General features: G+C 46.7%; 1 protein-coding gene and 1 pseudogene across 1 annotated transcript; both read right to left on the minus strand.

Annotated features, from left to right (window-relative positions):
* Positions 1-9896: 9896 nt before the first annotated feature.
* On the minus strand, positions 9897-10948 carry LOC123129337 (ervatamin-C-like; annotated as a pseudogene).
* A 5817-nt stretch (positions 10949-16765) lies between these two features.
* Positions 16766-18154, minus strand: LOC123129338 (coniferyl alcohol acyltransferase-like). Its single transcript, XM_044549543.1, has one exon. The coding sequence runs from the start codon at positions 18152-18154 to the stop codon at positions 16766-16768; it is 1389 nt and encodes a 462-aa protein (XP_044405478.1).
* Positions 18155-18438: the final 284 nt, after the last annotated feature.

An 18438-nucleotide genomic window follows, 5' to 3' on the forward strand; every position in this document is an offset into this window, starting at 1 on the left:
TTTTAGGCTGATAAGCTCAAACCCAAAGCGGATAAATGCATCTTCATAGGACACCCAAAACAGTTGGGTGTACCTCCTGTCTCATATCCGAAAGCAATAAGGGATTGTTTCTAGAATTGGGTCCTTTCCCGAGGAAAAGGGTTCTCTCGAAAGAATTGAGTGGGAGGATGGTGGAGACTTGATGAGGTTATTGAACCGTCTCTTCAGCTAGTGTGTGGCAGGGCATAGGGAGTTGTTCCTGCGGCACCTACACCAATTGACGTGGAAGCTTATGATATTGATCATGAAACTTCGGATCAAGTCACTCCCAAACCTCGTAGGATGACAAGGATGCGTACTACTTCAGAGTGGCACGTAATCCTGTCTTGGAAGTCATGTTGCTAGACAACAATAAGCCTACGAGCTATGGAGAAGCGATGGTGGGCCCAGATTCCGATAAATGGCTCGAGGCCATATAATCCGAGAGAGGATCCATATATGAAAACAAAGTGTAGACTTTGGAAGAACTACTTGATGGTCGTAAGGCTGTTAGGTACAGATGGATTTTAAAAGGAAGACGGACAATGATGGTAAATGTCACCATTAAGAAAGCTCGACTTGTCGTTAAGAAGTTTCCCCACAAGTTCAAGGAGTTGACTACGGTGAGACTTTCTCACTCGTAGCGATGCTAAGAGTCTGTTGGAATTATATTAGCAACTACTGCATTATTTATGAAATCTTGCAGATAGGATGTCAAAAAACATTGTTTCCTCGACGTTTTTTTTTGAGGAAAGGTTGTATGTAATACAACCGGAAGGTTTTGTCAATCCTGAAAGATGCTAACAAGTATGCAAAGCTCCAGCAATCCTTCTAAGGACTGGAGTAAGCATCTTGGAGTTGGAATGTATGCTTTGTTGAGATGATCAAAGATTTTGGGTGTATGCAAAGTTTATGAGAAACTTGTATTTCCAAAGAAGTGAGTGGGAGCACTATAGAATTTCTGATGAGTATATGTTGTTGACATATTGTTGATCAGAAATGACGTAGAATTTCTGGAAAGCATATAGGGTTATTTGGAAAGTGTTTTTCAATGGAAAACCTGGATTAAGCTACCTGAGCATTAAGCATCAAGATCTATAAAGATAGATCAAAACGCTTAATGGTACTTTCAAATGAGCACATACCTTGACATGATCTTGAAGGTGTTCAAGATAGATCAGTCAAAGAAGGAGTTCTTTCCTGAGTTGTAAGGTATGAAGTTAAGACTTAAAGCTCGACCACGGCAGAATAGAGAGAAAGGACGAAGGTCGTCCCCTATGCTTTAGACGTAGGCTCTACAGTATGCTATGCTGTGTACCGCACCTGAAGTGTGCCTTGCCATGAGTCAGTCAAGGGGTGCAAGAGTGATCCAAGAATGGATCACAGGACAGCGGTCAAAGTTATCCTTAGTAACTAGTGGACTAAGGAATTTTCTCGATTATGGAGGTGGTAAAAGAGTTTGTCGTAAAGGGTTACGTCGATGCAAGCTTAACACCTATCCGGATAGCTCTGAGTAGAGATACCGGATACGTAAAATGGAGCAACAATTTGGAATAGCTCCAAGTAGAACAGTTATTTGAAATGGCTCCAAATGTTGCGTAGCAGTTGCATCTACAAGATGACATAGAAATTTGCGAAGTACATACGGATCTGAATGTTGCAGACCCGTTGACTAAAACCTCTCTCACAAGCAACATGATCAAACCTAGAACTCATTGAGTGTTAATCACATAGTGATGTGAACTAGACTACTGACTCTAGTAAACTCTTGGGTGTTAGTCACATGGCGATGTGACCTGTGAGTGTTAATGACATGGCGATGTGAACTAGATTATTGACTCTAGTGCAAGTGGGAGACTGTTGGAAATATGCCCTAGAGGCAATAATAAATTGGTTATTATTATATTTCCTTGTTCACGATAATCGTTTATTATCCATGCTAGAATTGTATTGATAAGAAACTCAGATACATGTGTGGATACATAGACAACACCATGTCCCTAGTAAGCCTCTAGTTGACTAGCTCGTTGATCAATAGATGGTTACAGTTTCCTGACCATGGACATTGGATGTCGTTGATAACGGGATCACATCATTAGGAGAATGATGTGATGGACAAGACCCAATCCTAAGCATAGCACAAGATCGTGTAGTTCGTATGCTAAAGCTTTTCTAATGTCAAGTATCATTTCCTTAGACCATGAGATTGTGCAACTCCCGGATACCGTAGGAGTGCTTTGGGTGTGCCAAACGTCACAACGTAACTGGGTGGCTATAAAGGTACACTACAGGTATCTCCGAAAGTGTCTGTTGGGTTGGCACGAATCGAGACTGGGATTTGTCACTCCGTGTGACGGAGAGGTGTCTCTGGGCCCACTCGGTAGGACATCATCATAATGTGCACAATGTGATCAAGGAGTTGATCATGGGATGATGTGTTACGGAACGAGTAAAGAGACTTGCCGGTAACGAGATTGAACAAGGTGTCGGGATACCGACGATCGAATCTCGGGCAAGTACCATACCGATAGACAAAGGGAATTGTATACGGGATTGATTAAGTCCTTGACATAGTGGTTCATCCGATGAGATCATCGTGGAACATGTGGGAGCCAACATGGGTATCCAGATCCCGCTGTTGGTTATTGACCGGAGAACGTCTCGGTCATGTCTGCATGGTTCCCGAACCCGTAGGGTCTACACACTTAAGGTTCGATGACGCTAGGGTTATAAAGGAAGTTTGTATGTGGTTACCGAATGTTGTTCGGAGTCCCGGATGAGATCCCGGACGTCACGAGGAGTTCCGGAATGGTCCGGAGGTAAAGATTTATATATGGGAAGTCCTGTTTTAGTCACCAGAAAAGTTTCGGGGTTTATCGGTAACGTACCGGGACCACCGGGAGGGTCCCGGGGGTCCACCAAGTGGGGCCACCAGCCCCGGAGGGCTTCATGGGCCAAGTGTGGAAGGGGACCAGCCCCAAGTGGGCTGGTGTGCCCTCCCACAAGGCCCAAGGCGCAAGGGAAGAGGAGAGGGGGGCAAACCCTAGGGCAGATGGGCCCTAAGGCCCATCCTGGTGCGCCTCCCTCTCCCCCTCCCCCTTGGCCGCCTCCCTTAGATGGGATCTAGGCTGGCCGCCACCCCTAGGGGTGGAAACCCTAAAGGGGGGTGCAGCCCCTCCCCTTCCCCTATATATACTTGGCCTAGGGGCTGCCCAATACACGCGATTTGATCTCTCTCGTTGGTGCAGCCCTCCCTCTCTTTCTCCTCGTCTCTTACGGTGCTTGGCGAAGCCCTGCTGGACTACCACACTCCTCCACCATCACCACGCCGTTGTGCTGCTACTGGATGGAGTCTTCCTCAACCTCTCCCTCTCTCCTTGCTGGATCAAGGCGTGGGAGACGTCACCGGGCTGTACGTGTGTTGAACGCGGAGGTGCCGTCCGTTCGGCACTAGGATCTCCGGTGATTTGGATCACGACGAGTACGACTCCTTCAACCCCGTTCTCTTGAACGCTTCCGCTTAGCGATCTACAAGGGTATGTAGATGCACTCTCCTTCCCCTCGTTGCTAGTCTCTCCATAGATAGATCTTGGTGACACGTAGGAAAATTTTGAATTTCTGCTACGTTCCCCAACAGATGGTCTGTCTCAAACAACCCTGCAACCAAATACAAAAAATCTCTTGTGTCCCCAACACACCCAGTACAATGGAAAATTTTATAGGTGCACTAGTTCGGCGAAGAGATGGTGATAAAAGTGTAATATGGATGGTAGAAATATATTTTTATAATCTGAATAAATAAAAATAGTAAGGTAGAAAATGGTAAACGGCCACAAAAACGGTATTGCAATGCTTGAAAACAAGGCCTAGGGTCCGTACTTTCACTAGTGCAATCTCTCAACAATGCTAATATAACTGGATCATATAACCACCTCAAAGTGCGATGAGGAATCACTCCAAGTTCCTATCTAGCGGAGAACATAAAATAAATTGTTTGTAGGGTACGAAACCACCTCAAAGCTATTATTTCTGTTCAATCTATTCAAGAGTCCGTACTAAAATAACACAAAGCTATTCTTTCCATTCGATCTATCCTAGAGTTCGTACTAAAATAACATCAAAGCAAATTCATATTCATAATACTCAATCCAACACAAAGAACTTCAAAGAGTGCCCCAAGATTTCTATCGGAGAAACAAAGACAAAAACGTGCATCAATCCCTATGCACAGATTACCCCAATGTCACCTCGGGAATCCGCGAGTTGAGTGCCAAAACATATATCAAGTGAATCAATACGATACCCCATTGTCACCACGAGTATTCAATTGCAAGACATATATCAAGTGTTCTCAAATCCATAAAAAGTATTCAGTCCAATAAAAACGAAATATCAAAGGGAAAAACTCAATTCATCACAACAAGATAAAGAGGGGAAAACACCATATGATCCGACTATATTAACAAAGCCCGTGATACATCAAGATCGTGACATCTCAAGAACACGAGAGAGAGAGAGAGAGAGAGATTAAACACATATCTACTGGTACAAACCCTTAGCCCTGAGGGAAGACTACTCCCTCCTCTCGTCGTGGTGGCCTCCCGGAGTGATGATCCCCCCCTCCGGCAGGGTGCCGGAATGGGTCTAGATTGGTTTTCGGTGGCTACAGAGCCTTGCGGCGGCGGAACTTCTGATCTAGGTTAACCCCGAAGGGTTTTGGAATATTTGTGAATTTATAGGGTAAAGAGGGGGTGCGGGAGGCCACCGAGGTGGGCACAACCCACCTGGGCGCACCATGGTGGGTTGTGCCCCCCTCGGGGCACCCGACCAGGTGCTGCTCTGGCAGATCTTGGGTGTTCTGGTCCATAAAAAAATCTCCAACAAGTTTTGCGGTGTTTGGACTCCGTTTGATACCGATTTCCTGCGATGTAAAAAACAAGCAAAAAACAGGAACTGGCACTGGGTATTGGGTCAATAGGTTAGTCCCAAAAAATGATATAAAATTGCTATAAAATGATTGTAAAACATCCAAGAATGATAAAATAACATCATGAATACTTCATAAATTATATATACGTTGGAGACGTATCAACGAGTTTTAAAGGAAAACTTAATTGCATGTGTAGAATGATATATAACAAGCAGGTTTCCAGTGTGGCCTCTAGACTAGATCATGTATTGTTGATGGTCCTGTTTTCCTAACCATGAGCATATTTAATGTAACAAGGATGCCAACAATAATTAGAGAACATTGTTAGGGTAACAATGGTGTTGGATAGACTCACCTTATGAGATAATGCGAGATCACGCCGTCAATATGTTTTAAGTATCTTAAAGTGTTAACATTTGGTTGCATCCTTATACCATGATAATATCGTAGACCCGGATACCAAATGGTTACTTTGAGGTCATCAAATGTTACTCCATAGCTGAGTGATTATAAAAGTGACCCTTGGGTACACCGGAAAGTAGGTCATGGTGCTAGATAAGCCAACATTAGGTTTTTCCCTGTCGTGATGGAGAGATACACTTTGGGTCCACTCGGTATTAAGGTACCGAGCATTGCCTGACCAGGTATTGTGACTAATGAGTTGGTATATACCAAAATATCGAAATCAGAAAAGAGTACAAACTGGTAATGGGGCTAATTAGGTGTAGCGATCAAGGAGTTAATCAAGTATATTGTCAAAGTCTCACGTTAGGTTGTGTAACATATCATGAGAGGAAAGGAATTTTATGTGGTGATAAAAGATTCACCCAATAAAGAAATTCGATGATATCTAGGAACTATTATGGGTCTCCACATCCCACTGATAATTGTTGATCGGAAGGTGTTCTGGACATGTCCACATGAGTTCGAACCTATAAGGCCACACACGTAGTGTTTAGTGATATTTAGAATGCTAGGGTCTAATGGAGGGAGATTGAGGGATAAGGTTTCCAGAACTGTTTAGGAGGGTTTCCAAAATGATTAAGAAAGTCTTGGAGTGTTCCGTTTATATGTGGAAGGGTTTCGGAAGGTACAAGGAAGTTCTAGAACATTGCGTAAGGTTGCATACCGTTATGTAAGTGTTCCTTTAATTACATCCAGGAAGGTTCCAACGCGACGCCTACCCGTGCCTTGAAGGAGGGGGGCAAGCAACCTGGAGGGCCAGATATGCTAAATCCTTTAAAATTGTGGTGGTGTTGCTACTTCGGGACATGTGGATACGTAGCTTGGAGGCGTCGTAATCTTCAATGTTAGATTGGGTGAAACTTTGCATGGAGGAACCCTCACAACTATGAGGTATAACCTTTTTTTTTTGAAAGAACCTGTTATGTATAAGGGCAACTCCAACGGGCCGACCTAAACGGACATGCATTTTGTCCGCTTTTTGTCCGTTTGGGTCGGCAAAACGGACAGCCGCGTCTGCTTTTTGATTTGGGTCTGCAGGTGCGCCCAACGGATTGCCTGACGCATTTTTGCCATGTCCGCCCTGACATTTTATCGAACATGTAGCAGGCAGCGGAGAAGAGTGCCGGAGGGGAGAGGGACGAGCAAGCGGCGGCGCTCGCGACAGCCAGCCCGGTACGCGACGACGAGGTGCGAGGCCGCGAGCGACAGGGACAACAGGACCATGGGAGCCGGCTAGGCGAGACGGCGAGCGGGGCCGGCGGAGCCGGCGGCGCGAGGCAGCAAGTGAAGCCGGCGCGCGGGAGGACGCTGGGCCTGGTCGTGGGAGCCGGCGCAGGAGGGCAGAAGCCGGCGCGGAGCCAGCAGGCGGCCGGGCGGCACAGCCGGCATGCCGGGTTCGGAGCAGCAGGAGCGACTAGGCGCGGGACTCGGCGTCCGGGTGCGGGAGCGGAGCAGACCGGAGCGCGCGAGGCGCGGCAGTCGGCGTCCGGGTGCGCGGCGCGTAGCAGCAATCGGCCAAGGCGACGCGGACGGAGGAGTCCGGGATGCGGGCGGAGACCTGCCCGGTCGGTGGAGGCGACCCACAGCAGCGCGGCTCGGGTAGAAGAATCGCAGGAGCCGGGCGCACCCCAAGGGAGCTCCGGCACAAGCGGCGGCATGCATGCAGTTGGAGCAGAGGCAAGGCTGTGGACGGATGGCGTGGAGTCGGCAGGGACCGAGACTAACCGGAGGCGGACGGCGTAGCGGAGCAACAGCCGGAGCTGGGCGGAGAGGAGCATGGGCGGGAGGGCGAGGTCGAGGAGCACGACGAGCAGTGGCGGCGCGCAGACGAGCAGAAGCGAGGCGAGCATGGCGACGAGGAAGAATGCCGTCTTGGCGAGCATGGCGAGACGAGCAACAGCCCGCGCCCTTCTCCGGCGCTGCCCCGGCTCCGGCCCTTCTCCGGCACTGTCCCGGTTGGTGGTCTGGAGCAGGGTGGGGGGTGGGTGGGTGGGTGGGAGAAGAGAGAGGAAAGGAGGAGAGAGATGGGATGGGTGGTTGGATGACATGTGGGCCACGCAGCGCATGCAGTGGGCAGAGGCGAACGAGGAGAGCAAAGAAAACGTCCGCTTTATGTCCGCCGCCGAACCAAATATGTCCCAAATTTGAGACGGAAATGGATCCGTAACATAAAACGGACGCAAAATGAAAATGTGTCTCTATATTGGGCAGTCGTTTTTGTCCGTACAGAACCAAACATATATGGACGGACGAAATGGGTCTCTCCAATGTCTAACCTAGTTGCGGGTGTCGGATGATTTCGTCAGCATCATTAACTTCTCCACAGTGCTGGCAGGTCATTGGGGGTACGTTGTCGTTACCTCCACCTTAATAGTGATCTTAGTTGGCTCGTGTGCGATAAAACTTCATTCTGCATGTTCCCTATAGAACTGACCCATGCAGCGCCACTTCCCGCTGGTGGCGCGTCCTCGGCTGTGAGCCCTGAACACGCCACCACCGCCTCCATTGACGGACCACCTTGCTGCACCAGATCCAACTTCCTCCTTGTGGGATCAACGTGGTGTGCCTCCAACGATCCTTGCCACAATTGAATTGATAGAGCCTGCCTTCCTAGATCATTGCTCAGCCCGCCGCCTAGCTCCCACTCCCAGATTGGAGCTTGCAACGCCCTATGTCCCGCCGAACTCCTTCTCCGGCGCCATCCCTCTACTACGTCCCTTGCTTCTCGTGCAAACCCTCCACTTCCTCACCGATCTGGATGACCACGGGCCACACTTTGTGTCTTTCTTGACCTCACTTAAGATAACAAAGGCTATTAGTTGAGCCATCAATTTTTTTCGCTGAAAGATTTTAGTGTCTTGTTTATTCAAGTATTTTTTTATTTGTTTTTGGGGGTTTCTGATTCATGAAAAATTCATCTAGCTATTACCTTCCAATCCTATGGACCAAATTGCCCCAAATGATCATGCCCTATGGTTAGGACTGTTAGGGGTTTCTTCCATGAAGCAGCTGAAAACATTATACTCTGTCCATTCCATAATGCAGTGCGCCCGCATTCTCCGGATCCAAATTTGACCGTAAATTTAACAGACGAGATGCACTATGGCGAGAGCAAAAATTATAGCACTGAATTCGTATTTTTGATATAATTCGGTCGTATAATTTTTGTTCCTGCCCCAGTCAGTCTCGTTCGTTAAATTTATAGTCAAACTTCAAGCTCGCAAAGCGCGGGTGCACTACATTGTAGAATGGAGGGAGTATGTGTAAAAATTATGTTAGCATTACTGCATAAGGAAAAGAATCACAAATGCTACTGTTTATCTTCTCAAATGCACGGATGCTATGAGGCATATTTTACCTCACCGTTTATCTTCTCAAACGCTATTGTTGCTTCATTTTCTGAAGAGAACTTAACAAATTCCTTTGGTTTCCTACTCACGGGATGACATATTACTTCCGTTGTACGACACGTCCATCATTAAGAGCACAGTATCTAATAAACACAAACCATGGGTCCAACACCAAATAGGTTGAGAACAGACATGTTAGTACCTTTGGTAGCATGGCAATGTTGAGAGACTGCGTCATTTAGAGCGCTTTCATTACTGTCATATGACAAACCTGCGGTGGAAGAAATAATAAATTGTGACATGAGAGTAGGCTAGTAGGGACATCTTATCTTAAACTCACCAGGGCCTTTCGGTCCCAATGAAATGTGCGTACAAAAGAACCACATGCATTTGAATCTTACCACCAAGGAATAATTTGTACCTCACGTATTGAATCTTACACCTATAAATAATTTGGGAATAAGGAGAAACAAGAGTCGGATATGTGAGCTTTTGATTGGAACGGTGGCATCGGGTAGCATCTGTCTTTCCAAATGCATCATCACCAGTTAACCCTAATTATTTGCCCAAATCAGTAAGTAATCAATAGCAAGACGGGGAGTGCAGCATACTGAAACAGAAGATCTGACACAGGACGCAGAGTGAAACCAAGTTGGAAGAGTGAGAAACAATTCGCCAGGCAAACGAACGCTGACATACGCCAGGCCTGCACAAATTTGGAACTTTGGATTAAGTTTTCTGCGTGCTTTTTTGGTCTGGGGAGCAGCATGGTGAGCAGGCGCCCCTGCCACTGATGGAGCCGGAGTGCGAGCCGCTGGGGAGGCATGCCGTTGAGGTGATCTGGGAGGAAAGGAACGGTAGGAGACGAATCGCACGGTGAGAAGCAGAAATAAAATTGGGGCGAGAATTAAGGCTCAGTTAATAGTAGGTTTTGGAGCAGCGGCACGTTGGGCTGGCGGAGCGTGCGGTGACGATCAAATAGAAAAGACGCACCCCTAAAATAAAAATGGAGAAAAAACAATAATAAGTCTAGGTGTGCGTTGAATGTTAATCACATGGTTACACATATGCGCAACAGTTTGCTTTTCATTTAGACTGCCAACATTATTTTCATGATATCATTCCCGTCTTTCTTATTTTTTCACTGGGTACGACGCTCCTCCCATCAGGATGCCGCATAAGCCCTCGGTGCCACCGTTCACGCCTCGCGCCATGCGGATGTAGCCGTCTTCACCCCATTTTGGCCCCCACGAGTTCTTTATAATCCAGTAATCTATGGGGTCAGTCTCATCTGTGGTGCCATAGCCCACCACCGTCATTGAGTGGGTCTGATTCGTCCCACAGGGACCAACAAAGACGCCTCCTCCATAGCGCCGGAATGTCTTCGTGTCAATCCCCACAACGACGGGTTGGGCCGCCACCGCCTGCAGCAACGCAACCTCGTCTTTTGGCGGCACCTCTTTGAAGCCGTCGATGGTGACGATAGGGTCCTTTCGTTTTGGCACCAAGCAGTAGCCGTGCTCATCGGCAAAGTATGGGTAGTCGGCCTCTGTCGAGATTCCGCCGTGGTCGATCATGTACTTGAAGGCCGATACCGGGTTGCCGCCTTTACAACCGCCACTTTCTTTGTCGCAGTCAATGACACCAGCTTCCTCGTCCTGATGGAATTGATGCCTTCCACTGCGGCTGTCGCCGCGAAGGCCCAACAAGCCCCGCACCCTCTCTGCATCTTCACGTTTGTCACCGCCGACGGGCGTTGGTCGTACCCTGTCATGCGCCAGTCCACGTACGTTGGGTAGTTGTCACGCGCGGCAAGGACGCCGTGTGTGACCCGGTCTTGGCTCTGCTTCGCGCTGTTCGGCAAGGGGTTGGAGCAGCGACCGTACCCGTTGTCGACCTCTTCATCGGTCATGTCACCAAAGAGGTTGAGGCTTAGCTTGTAGGGAGCGCCACCTTGGTTGAATTTGTGGACCATGCGAGCGTTCTCCTTGAACACGCTGAAGCGCCGGGCCTTTTCGCCGAGGCCGCGTGCGACACTGTGATGCTCGCACCAGCGATCGTACAGTGCCCACAGGGACTTCTCCGACGCCAAGTCCGTGTCCGTGATGTCCACGGAGCTCACCGCTTGCATCGCGGCAACAAGCACGATAGCCATGAGTAGTATCGTTGCAATTGCCCTTGCCATTGTAAGCCCTATAAGTGGTTGCTTCGAGCGTCCTAGGCAGCTCTTGGGGGTAGCGTGGGTGTTGTAGGTAGATTTAGTCCTCCTTATATAGCAGAATCCTGTTGGTGCACGCGCAGTTTCTGCCTATGATAAATCCATTTCGCGTCATCTGATGGCAAGTATTATATTACCTCTTGGAAGGTAAAGATATGGAGAACAATTTTTTTAGGGTTAATATGGACTTTTCGCTTTATTTCACAAATAAGGAAATAAATTATTCTGTCATTGAAACATGGTGCTTTTTTTTGCGGGTGATTGAAACATGGTACATATCTCTTGGAAAATTATGATTGAATAGATAAAGGAAATATGTTATCCACTAATAAGGCATGCCTATTATATCTGTAAGCCACCCATGAATATTTATTAGGAATGTTATCAAGTAAATAAGGCATGACTATTATATATGGAAGCCATGCGTGCCTGCCATATATGGAAGTAAAATAAAACAATTTCATGAGTTTCCTTTGAACATAGTGAAAAATGCTATCCACTAATAAGGCATGCATGTTATATATGTAAGCCACCCATGAATATTTGGCAAAAGTGTTATCTAATAATAAGGCATGACTATTGTATATGGCAGCCATGCGTGCCTGTTATATATGGAAGCGAAATAAAAAAAATCATGAATTTTCTTTCAACATAATGAGAAACGTATCCACTAATAAGGGATGCCTATTATTTTTGTAAGCCACCCATGAATATTTGGTAAAAAAACAGCATCCGGTAATAAAAACATGACTATTATATATGGAAGCCATGCATGCCAGATATATTCAAGAAAATAAACTAATTCATGAATTTCCTTTAAACATAGTGAAAAGTGAGGTTAAAATATCATTTAACATTTCTTTTTTGACAAGAAGTTTTAAAATATTATGCGTGGTCAAATGCACCCTTAATGATTCGATAATTCAGATTAAGTATTTCTCTTCCCTACTAGCTAGGAGGTAAGAGGTGCCATCTTAAAAGTGCTCTTCTGCGTATACCCTGGATTAATTACAAAATGCTGAAGTAGTGGACCGACCCATAGCCAAGGTCATCACTAGAAAATTTCTAGCTACATGGTGAATCTGGTTGTAATTGTTAGAGATACTAGATGACACCCGGCGCTTTGTGGCGGTACTTTGTAGCATTGTATTGGAGAAGGATTTATGAAGCATGATATAATTAAACCATGAAAATAATGTAAATATATGTTTGTTTGAATCTTTGGTGGAATGATATTGAATGTAAAAACTACTCCCTCCGTTCTTCTATATAAAGATGTATTTGTTTTTTCGAAAATCAAACGAGTGCATGTTTGACTGAGTTTTTAGAAAAATATATCAATATCCATAATGCAAAATTTATATCATTTGATACATCACAAAAAGTAGTTTTATATTTTATTTATTAGGTATTGCAGATATTTTTATTTTACTCTATGATCTTGGTCAAACATTCAAACAAACGGTTGACTTGCACGGAAATCAATACACCTTGTATTCTCCAATGGGAGGAGTAGCATATTGTAGAGTGTCTTCATATTTGGTGGAGGCACCGATTGTATTAAACATTATATAATTGCAATTAACATTAAGTCACAAACATAATTAGTGACGACATGAATGCTTAATTAGTACCTTCTACAAAAAAATATTAGGCTGCTGAATTATAATGTGACTATAGAAAATTAAGCTTTTTCGCAGCATAAATGTGTGCCAACTATTTTGGTTAGCTCTCTAAATTTGAAGACTTTGCCAACTACTACCTCCACATGCATCGATTGCGAGGCAATTTTTTTTGCGGCTATAGTGATAGTACCAAGAAAATAATAATGACAGTTTTTCCAAAACCAACACAAAAGAGACCATTATTATTTTTGGTACATGTGTTTCAGCCCTTCCTTGATATTTGTGTTATTATCGTTGCATGCAAATCGATGCTCGCTCTCACCAGTCACCTTCGGGTAATTCTTTTGTGTTATTATGATCATATTAATTCCATTGTGTTATTATCGTTGCATGCAAATCAATGCTTGCTCTCGGCTGTCACCTCCCTAGTAATTCCTTTGCGTTAATTCTTTTTGCGGGCTAAAGGACTTATATTACACAATCACGGAGTTCTTACAATCATCCGACACCACTTCAAGGACTATGGGAGAGCCGGAGCAATTCCTTTGCGCTATTATTATCATTGCATGCAAATCAATGACACGTCCTAATTGGTTTGCGTTATTTTTATGCGCAGACATCCCATGAAATCTCCCTCATAATTTCAGTTTAATTAGTTTTCCCATAATCCCCCGATAGAAGCCAGCATCCTACGATCCCACCATGCAAGCACATAATTTCGGTTTAATTAGTTTTCCCAGAACAAATCCCGCCATGGAAGCCCACAAATCTCATTAATTAGATTTCCATTCCACAATCCTTGATTTCAAGCAGCCTCCCGTGTATAATCATCCGGAACCCACACATCATCCTCTCTTTATTTCATTTTCAAGGCCCTTGTTGATACTCAAGGTAACATGCAAGCATATAAAAACCGGTGAAATTTTGTGCATAAGAGCGAGGTGGGACTATTCAAAAAATGAACTAACCTTTGTCTTTTAAAGAATAACAGAACCCCCACGCACGTACAATTTGTTTTACGCCCAGATGATGAAAGCCCATCAGACATCTGTGAGGCCCGGAAAGGCTGGCGTACGGAGAACAAATAAAGGGTTCTTCCATTGTGTTCAAACAGGAAATATTACATAGATGAGCTGGCAAGCGGGCATGTGCTCTTTGCTAATAACCACGGTTTGAATCCTGGCATTAATAGTTTTTCGTATTGGCTAGAGCATGGACAAAAAACAAATCTGCGTACACTAGTAGAAAAAGGGTCAAACGTGAAGCACATTAGTGCCGGTTTGTATTTGAGCCGGTACTAATGGTACCATTAGTGCCGGTTCGAACGGATTTGCATTAATGCCGGTTCGTGTTGAACCTTTAGTACCGGTTCGTGGCACGAACCGGTACTAAAGGGGTGGTGGCAGGCTGGCGTTAGGCCGGGGCCCCACGATCACCTTTAGTACCGGTTCGTGCCATGAACCGGTACTAACGGGGCCTGACCTATAGTACTGGTTGGAGACACAAACCGGCACTATAGGGCAATTTTCAAACTCTACACCACCACCCCCCCTGTGGATCGCCTTTTCAGTTTTAAAAAAATAAACGAAAATGATGGAAATGTCAAAAAAATAAAAGAAAATAAGTTTCTCATGTGATATGTGGTCTAATTGTTGGGAAAATTTGCAAATGTGAATTTTGACTTTATTTGCAAAATCTCTCTGAAATTTGTAAAAATGGGCATAACTTTTGCATACTAAATCGGATGAAAAAGTTTTTTATATGAAAAATCATCTACTCGAAAAGTTACATCCAAATTTAACGGGGGGAACCCCGTTAAACATTTGCAAAATCCTCAAAAACCTAATAGAAAAAAGTTACGGGGCTTTTAAGATCTAGAGTGGAAAAAATTGAAAAATATTCAAACTGTGGGCAAACTATGGTCAAACAATGGTCAAACTAGTTATTCAAGAATATTAGTGTTACTAAATAATTATTTCAATTTTTTGAATTTTGGTCAAATCTGGTCAAACTATGGTCAAACTGTGGTCAAACTATGGTCAAACTTATTCAAGAAATATTCGCATTACTAAATAATTACTGTTTTTTTAGAATAATAGTTTCAAACTCAAACGGTGAAATGTGTGACTTCATGTTCAAGCTAAACTCCTCAGGGTTAATAGGATTGACATCTTACTATTGTTAGGAAAACAACAATTGCAGACTCGGAAAAGAAGGAGAATAGAACCTGAAAGTTAAGCGTGCTTGGGCTGGAGTAGTGAGAGGGATGGGTGACCGGTCGGGAAGTTAGATGGAATGAGTGATCCACACTTGAGCAGTTAAGAGAGGTGATTAGAGACTAAATCATCGAATAATTCAGAAAAATTAAAAAAAAAATCAAATTTTTTTCCCAAAATTTTCAAAAAAAAAATCTGGTACTAAAGGTCCCCCGTACCAGGGCGCGAGCTCACGCCACGTGGTGGCACTTTAGCGCCGGTTCGTGCCGAACCGGTACTAAAGGGGGGGGGGCTTTAGTGCCGAAATTTTAGTGCCAGTTCCATAACCGGCACTAAAGGCCCTTACAAACCGGTACTAATGGTCTGTTTTCTACTAGTGGTAGGCTAGAGCACGGATGATAGAAAAAAAGATTTCCACTTATACGGGCAGGTAAAAGTATAAATTTTCTTTTTTTAAATCTCAGCCGTTAATCTTTAGTACCGGTTGGTGTTAGTAACACCAACCGGTACTAAAGGTCCCCCGTACCAGGGCGCGAGCTCACGCCACGTGGTGGCACTTTAGCGCCGGTTCGTGCCGAACCAGTACTAAAGGGGGGGGGCTTTAGTGCCGAAATTTTAATGCCGGTTCCATAACCGGCACTAAAGGCCCTTACAAATCGGTACTAATGGTCCGTTTTCTACTAGTGGTAGGCTAGAGCACGGATGATAGAAAAAAAGATTTCCACTTATACGGGCAGGTAAAAGTATAAATTTTCTTTTTTTAAATCTCAGCCGTTAATCTTTAGTACCGGTTGGTGTTAGTAACACCAACCGGTACTAAAGGTCCCCCGTACCAGGGCGCGAGCTCACGCCACGTGGTGGCACTTTAGCGCCGGTTCGTGCCGAACCAGTACTAAAGGGGGGGGGGGGGGCTTTAGTGCCGAAATTTTAATGCCGGTTCCATAACCGGCACTAAAGGCCCTTACAAATCGGTACTAATGGTCCGTTTTCTACTAGTGGTAGGCTAGAGCACGGATGATAGAAAAAAAGATTTCCACTTATACGGGCAGGTAAAAGTATAAATTTTCTTTTTTTAAATCTCAGCCGTTAATCTTTAGTACCGGTTGGTGTTAGTAACACCAACCGGTACTAAAGGTCCCCCGTACCAGGGCGCGAGCTCACGCCACGTGGTGGCACTTTAGCGCCGGTTCGTGCCGAACCAGTACTAAAGGGGGGGGGGGCTTTAGTGCCGAAATTTTAATGCCGGTTCCATAACCGGCACTAAAGGCCCTTACAAACCGGTACTAATGGTCCGTTTTCTACTAGTGGTAGGCTAGAGCACGGATGATAGAAAAAAAGATTTCCACTTATACGGGCAGGTAAAAGTATAAATTTTCTTTTTTTAAATCTCAGCCGTTAATCTTTAAGCTTGACATAAAATCGACGGATATAATAGGATGACAGATGAAGAACTATGAAAGTTTCCGTCCTTTAATATTAGGTATAGAATTGCATTGCTATATGCTTATTTTTGTATATTATGAAACAGAGCAATTTCCGTGCCAACCGTGTGCCATTTTCTATCATTGTTTGTTTTATGTGCAGATGTGCTTCTAGGAACTACTAGTTAGGGGCAAAACTGTGTAGAAGTACCATACACGTAGGGTAGGACTATGTACAAATATGCATATATGCATATGGTAGCTGTCACGTGAGGACGTCATCCAACAGCAGGCTCGACCGGGCTGTAGTCGCTCCAGATTTGGTCACTTGGATGTGCAATAACTTAGCAGATTTAGATGTGCTCTAGAAAAATCCAAAGATTTAATATCTGGACGTCTATCTTTGGTGAAATTGTAGAGTTGTGCAATCCGATAAGTATGCAAAGTATAGCTCCGAAAACAGATCGAGTTTATTCAGCGTGGGTAATGGAAGACGCTGTGCGATGAGCGTTATCCCTGCGATCAGAGACGGCTATACTGACAGAGGCCGAGGTAGTCAGCGGTCAGAGGCTTGAAGATGCGCCTGTCGTCGGAATCAAGCGCGCCGGCGAGCCTCGGCCAGACGTACATGGCGACAAGCCAGCCGTCATCTCCCGGGCGCGCGATGATCTGCACGAAGCCACTGCACAGCCTCCCGCAGTCCTCCCCTGTGGGCATCGTCAGCGCGGCGCGACCGAAGCCGAAGTCGGTGTCCAAACTGAACGTCGCGAACGACGTCACGCTCAGCGCCGGGCTACCCAGCCCGACGGTGGCCGTCTCGATGTACTTCGTAGCCCTGTGCTCCTCCACCCAGTCCACCAGCTGCTGGAAGTGCTCGTCCGTGGCCGTGGACCTGATCGTCTCGCGCACCGTCGACGCGATGTCTTGGAGCGACCGCCGGCGGGTGTCCTCCACGCCCGCCTCAGCCACCGCGAACGTGGTGACGTTGCCGACGTAGTCCCGCATCGCCGCTCTGTACCTCGGCGCGGAGAGACGGCGGCGCCCGTTCACCCACCAGCCCATGCGGCAGCTCTCGTCGGACGCGCCCACGACGGCGGCGAAGGCCTTCCACAGGTACGCGGACAGCGCCTCGAGGCGGGTGGCCACCACACCGTCCTGGCTCGCCTGAGAGCGCAGCGTCTCGAGGTCCCGCGCCTCGACGTAGTACGTGCGCTCGACGAAGGAGCACTGGGTGGTCAGGGCGTTGACGAGGTGCGCACCGTCCAGCGGCGTGAACTGCTCGCCGAAGGAGGGGCCGTAGGACGGCGTAGCGCGTGGGCGGAACACGGAGCGGTCGTGGTTCGGGGCGACGGAGACGACCGCCCCGGTTCGCGCAAGCTCTGACCACGCGGTGGCGATAATGCACAGCGAGTAGCCGTCCATGAGCACGTGGTTGCTGGCCCACGCTATGGCGAACCCACCGCAGGCGAACGACACCAGCTGCACCGAGAGCGCGACGCCAGCGTCGTACTTGACGGGGACGCCGACCTCCGCCAGCGACGCGCCAAGGTGGCCGTAGTCCAGGCTCGCCAGGGCCACGCCGGACTCGGCGAGGACGAGCTCGGCGCCCTGGTTGTCGCAGTGCAGCATCTCCGGGCGCCCGGACCGCGGGTCGACGACGATGCGACCGGTCAGGGGGAGGAAGTGGTCGAGCAGGGACGGCAGCTTCGCCTCGAAGGCCGCGACGACGTCGCGGAAGCCGGCGCCGGAGGAGGGCCTCCGGTAGGCGCAGAAGAGCGAGACGGGGATGTTCTGGGGTAGCAGGTCGAGGTTGGAGACTGCGAGGACGCGCGGTGGTGCGGGTGTGGCGGAGGAGCCTAACGCCTTCACGGTGCTCCGGCTCAAGACACGGACGCGCGAGTTGCTTGCCATCTCCGTTCTCCGGCGTCTGAGATTTGACTGTCGATTATAGGCTTATAGCTATCAGCTTTTGAGAGAATCTGTCACCTATTTGTATAGAACCATCGGCAATGCCAAGGATGATTAGTGATCTTCAAGTGGTTGGCAAATAAGTACACACCACAAGTTGACCTTGTTATTAACAAAAGCTTGCTAGTGGATGCAAGCAATTTTATTGGCGACTACCGGACTCGGATAAGGTCAATGTCTAAACTTATGAAAATTGTGGAATCTTTTGTACCATGGCGGGCGTTTCT

This window comes from Triticum aestivum, chromosome 6A (genome assembly GCF_018294505.1).
Source record: "Triticum aestivum cultivar Chinese Spring chromosome 6A, IWGSC CS RefSeq v2.1, whole genome shotgun sequence".
Taxonomy (NCBI): domain Eukaryota; kingdom Viridiplantae; phylum Streptophyta; class Magnoliopsida; order Poales; family Poaceae; genus Triticum; species Triticum aestivum.

What these genes read in the sequence shown, in the direction of transcription:
- LOC123129338 (XM_044549543.1), bottom strand. Translation starts at nt 18,154, where the DNA reads ATGGCAAGCAACTCGCGCGTCCGTGTCTTGAGCCGGAGCACCGTGAAG.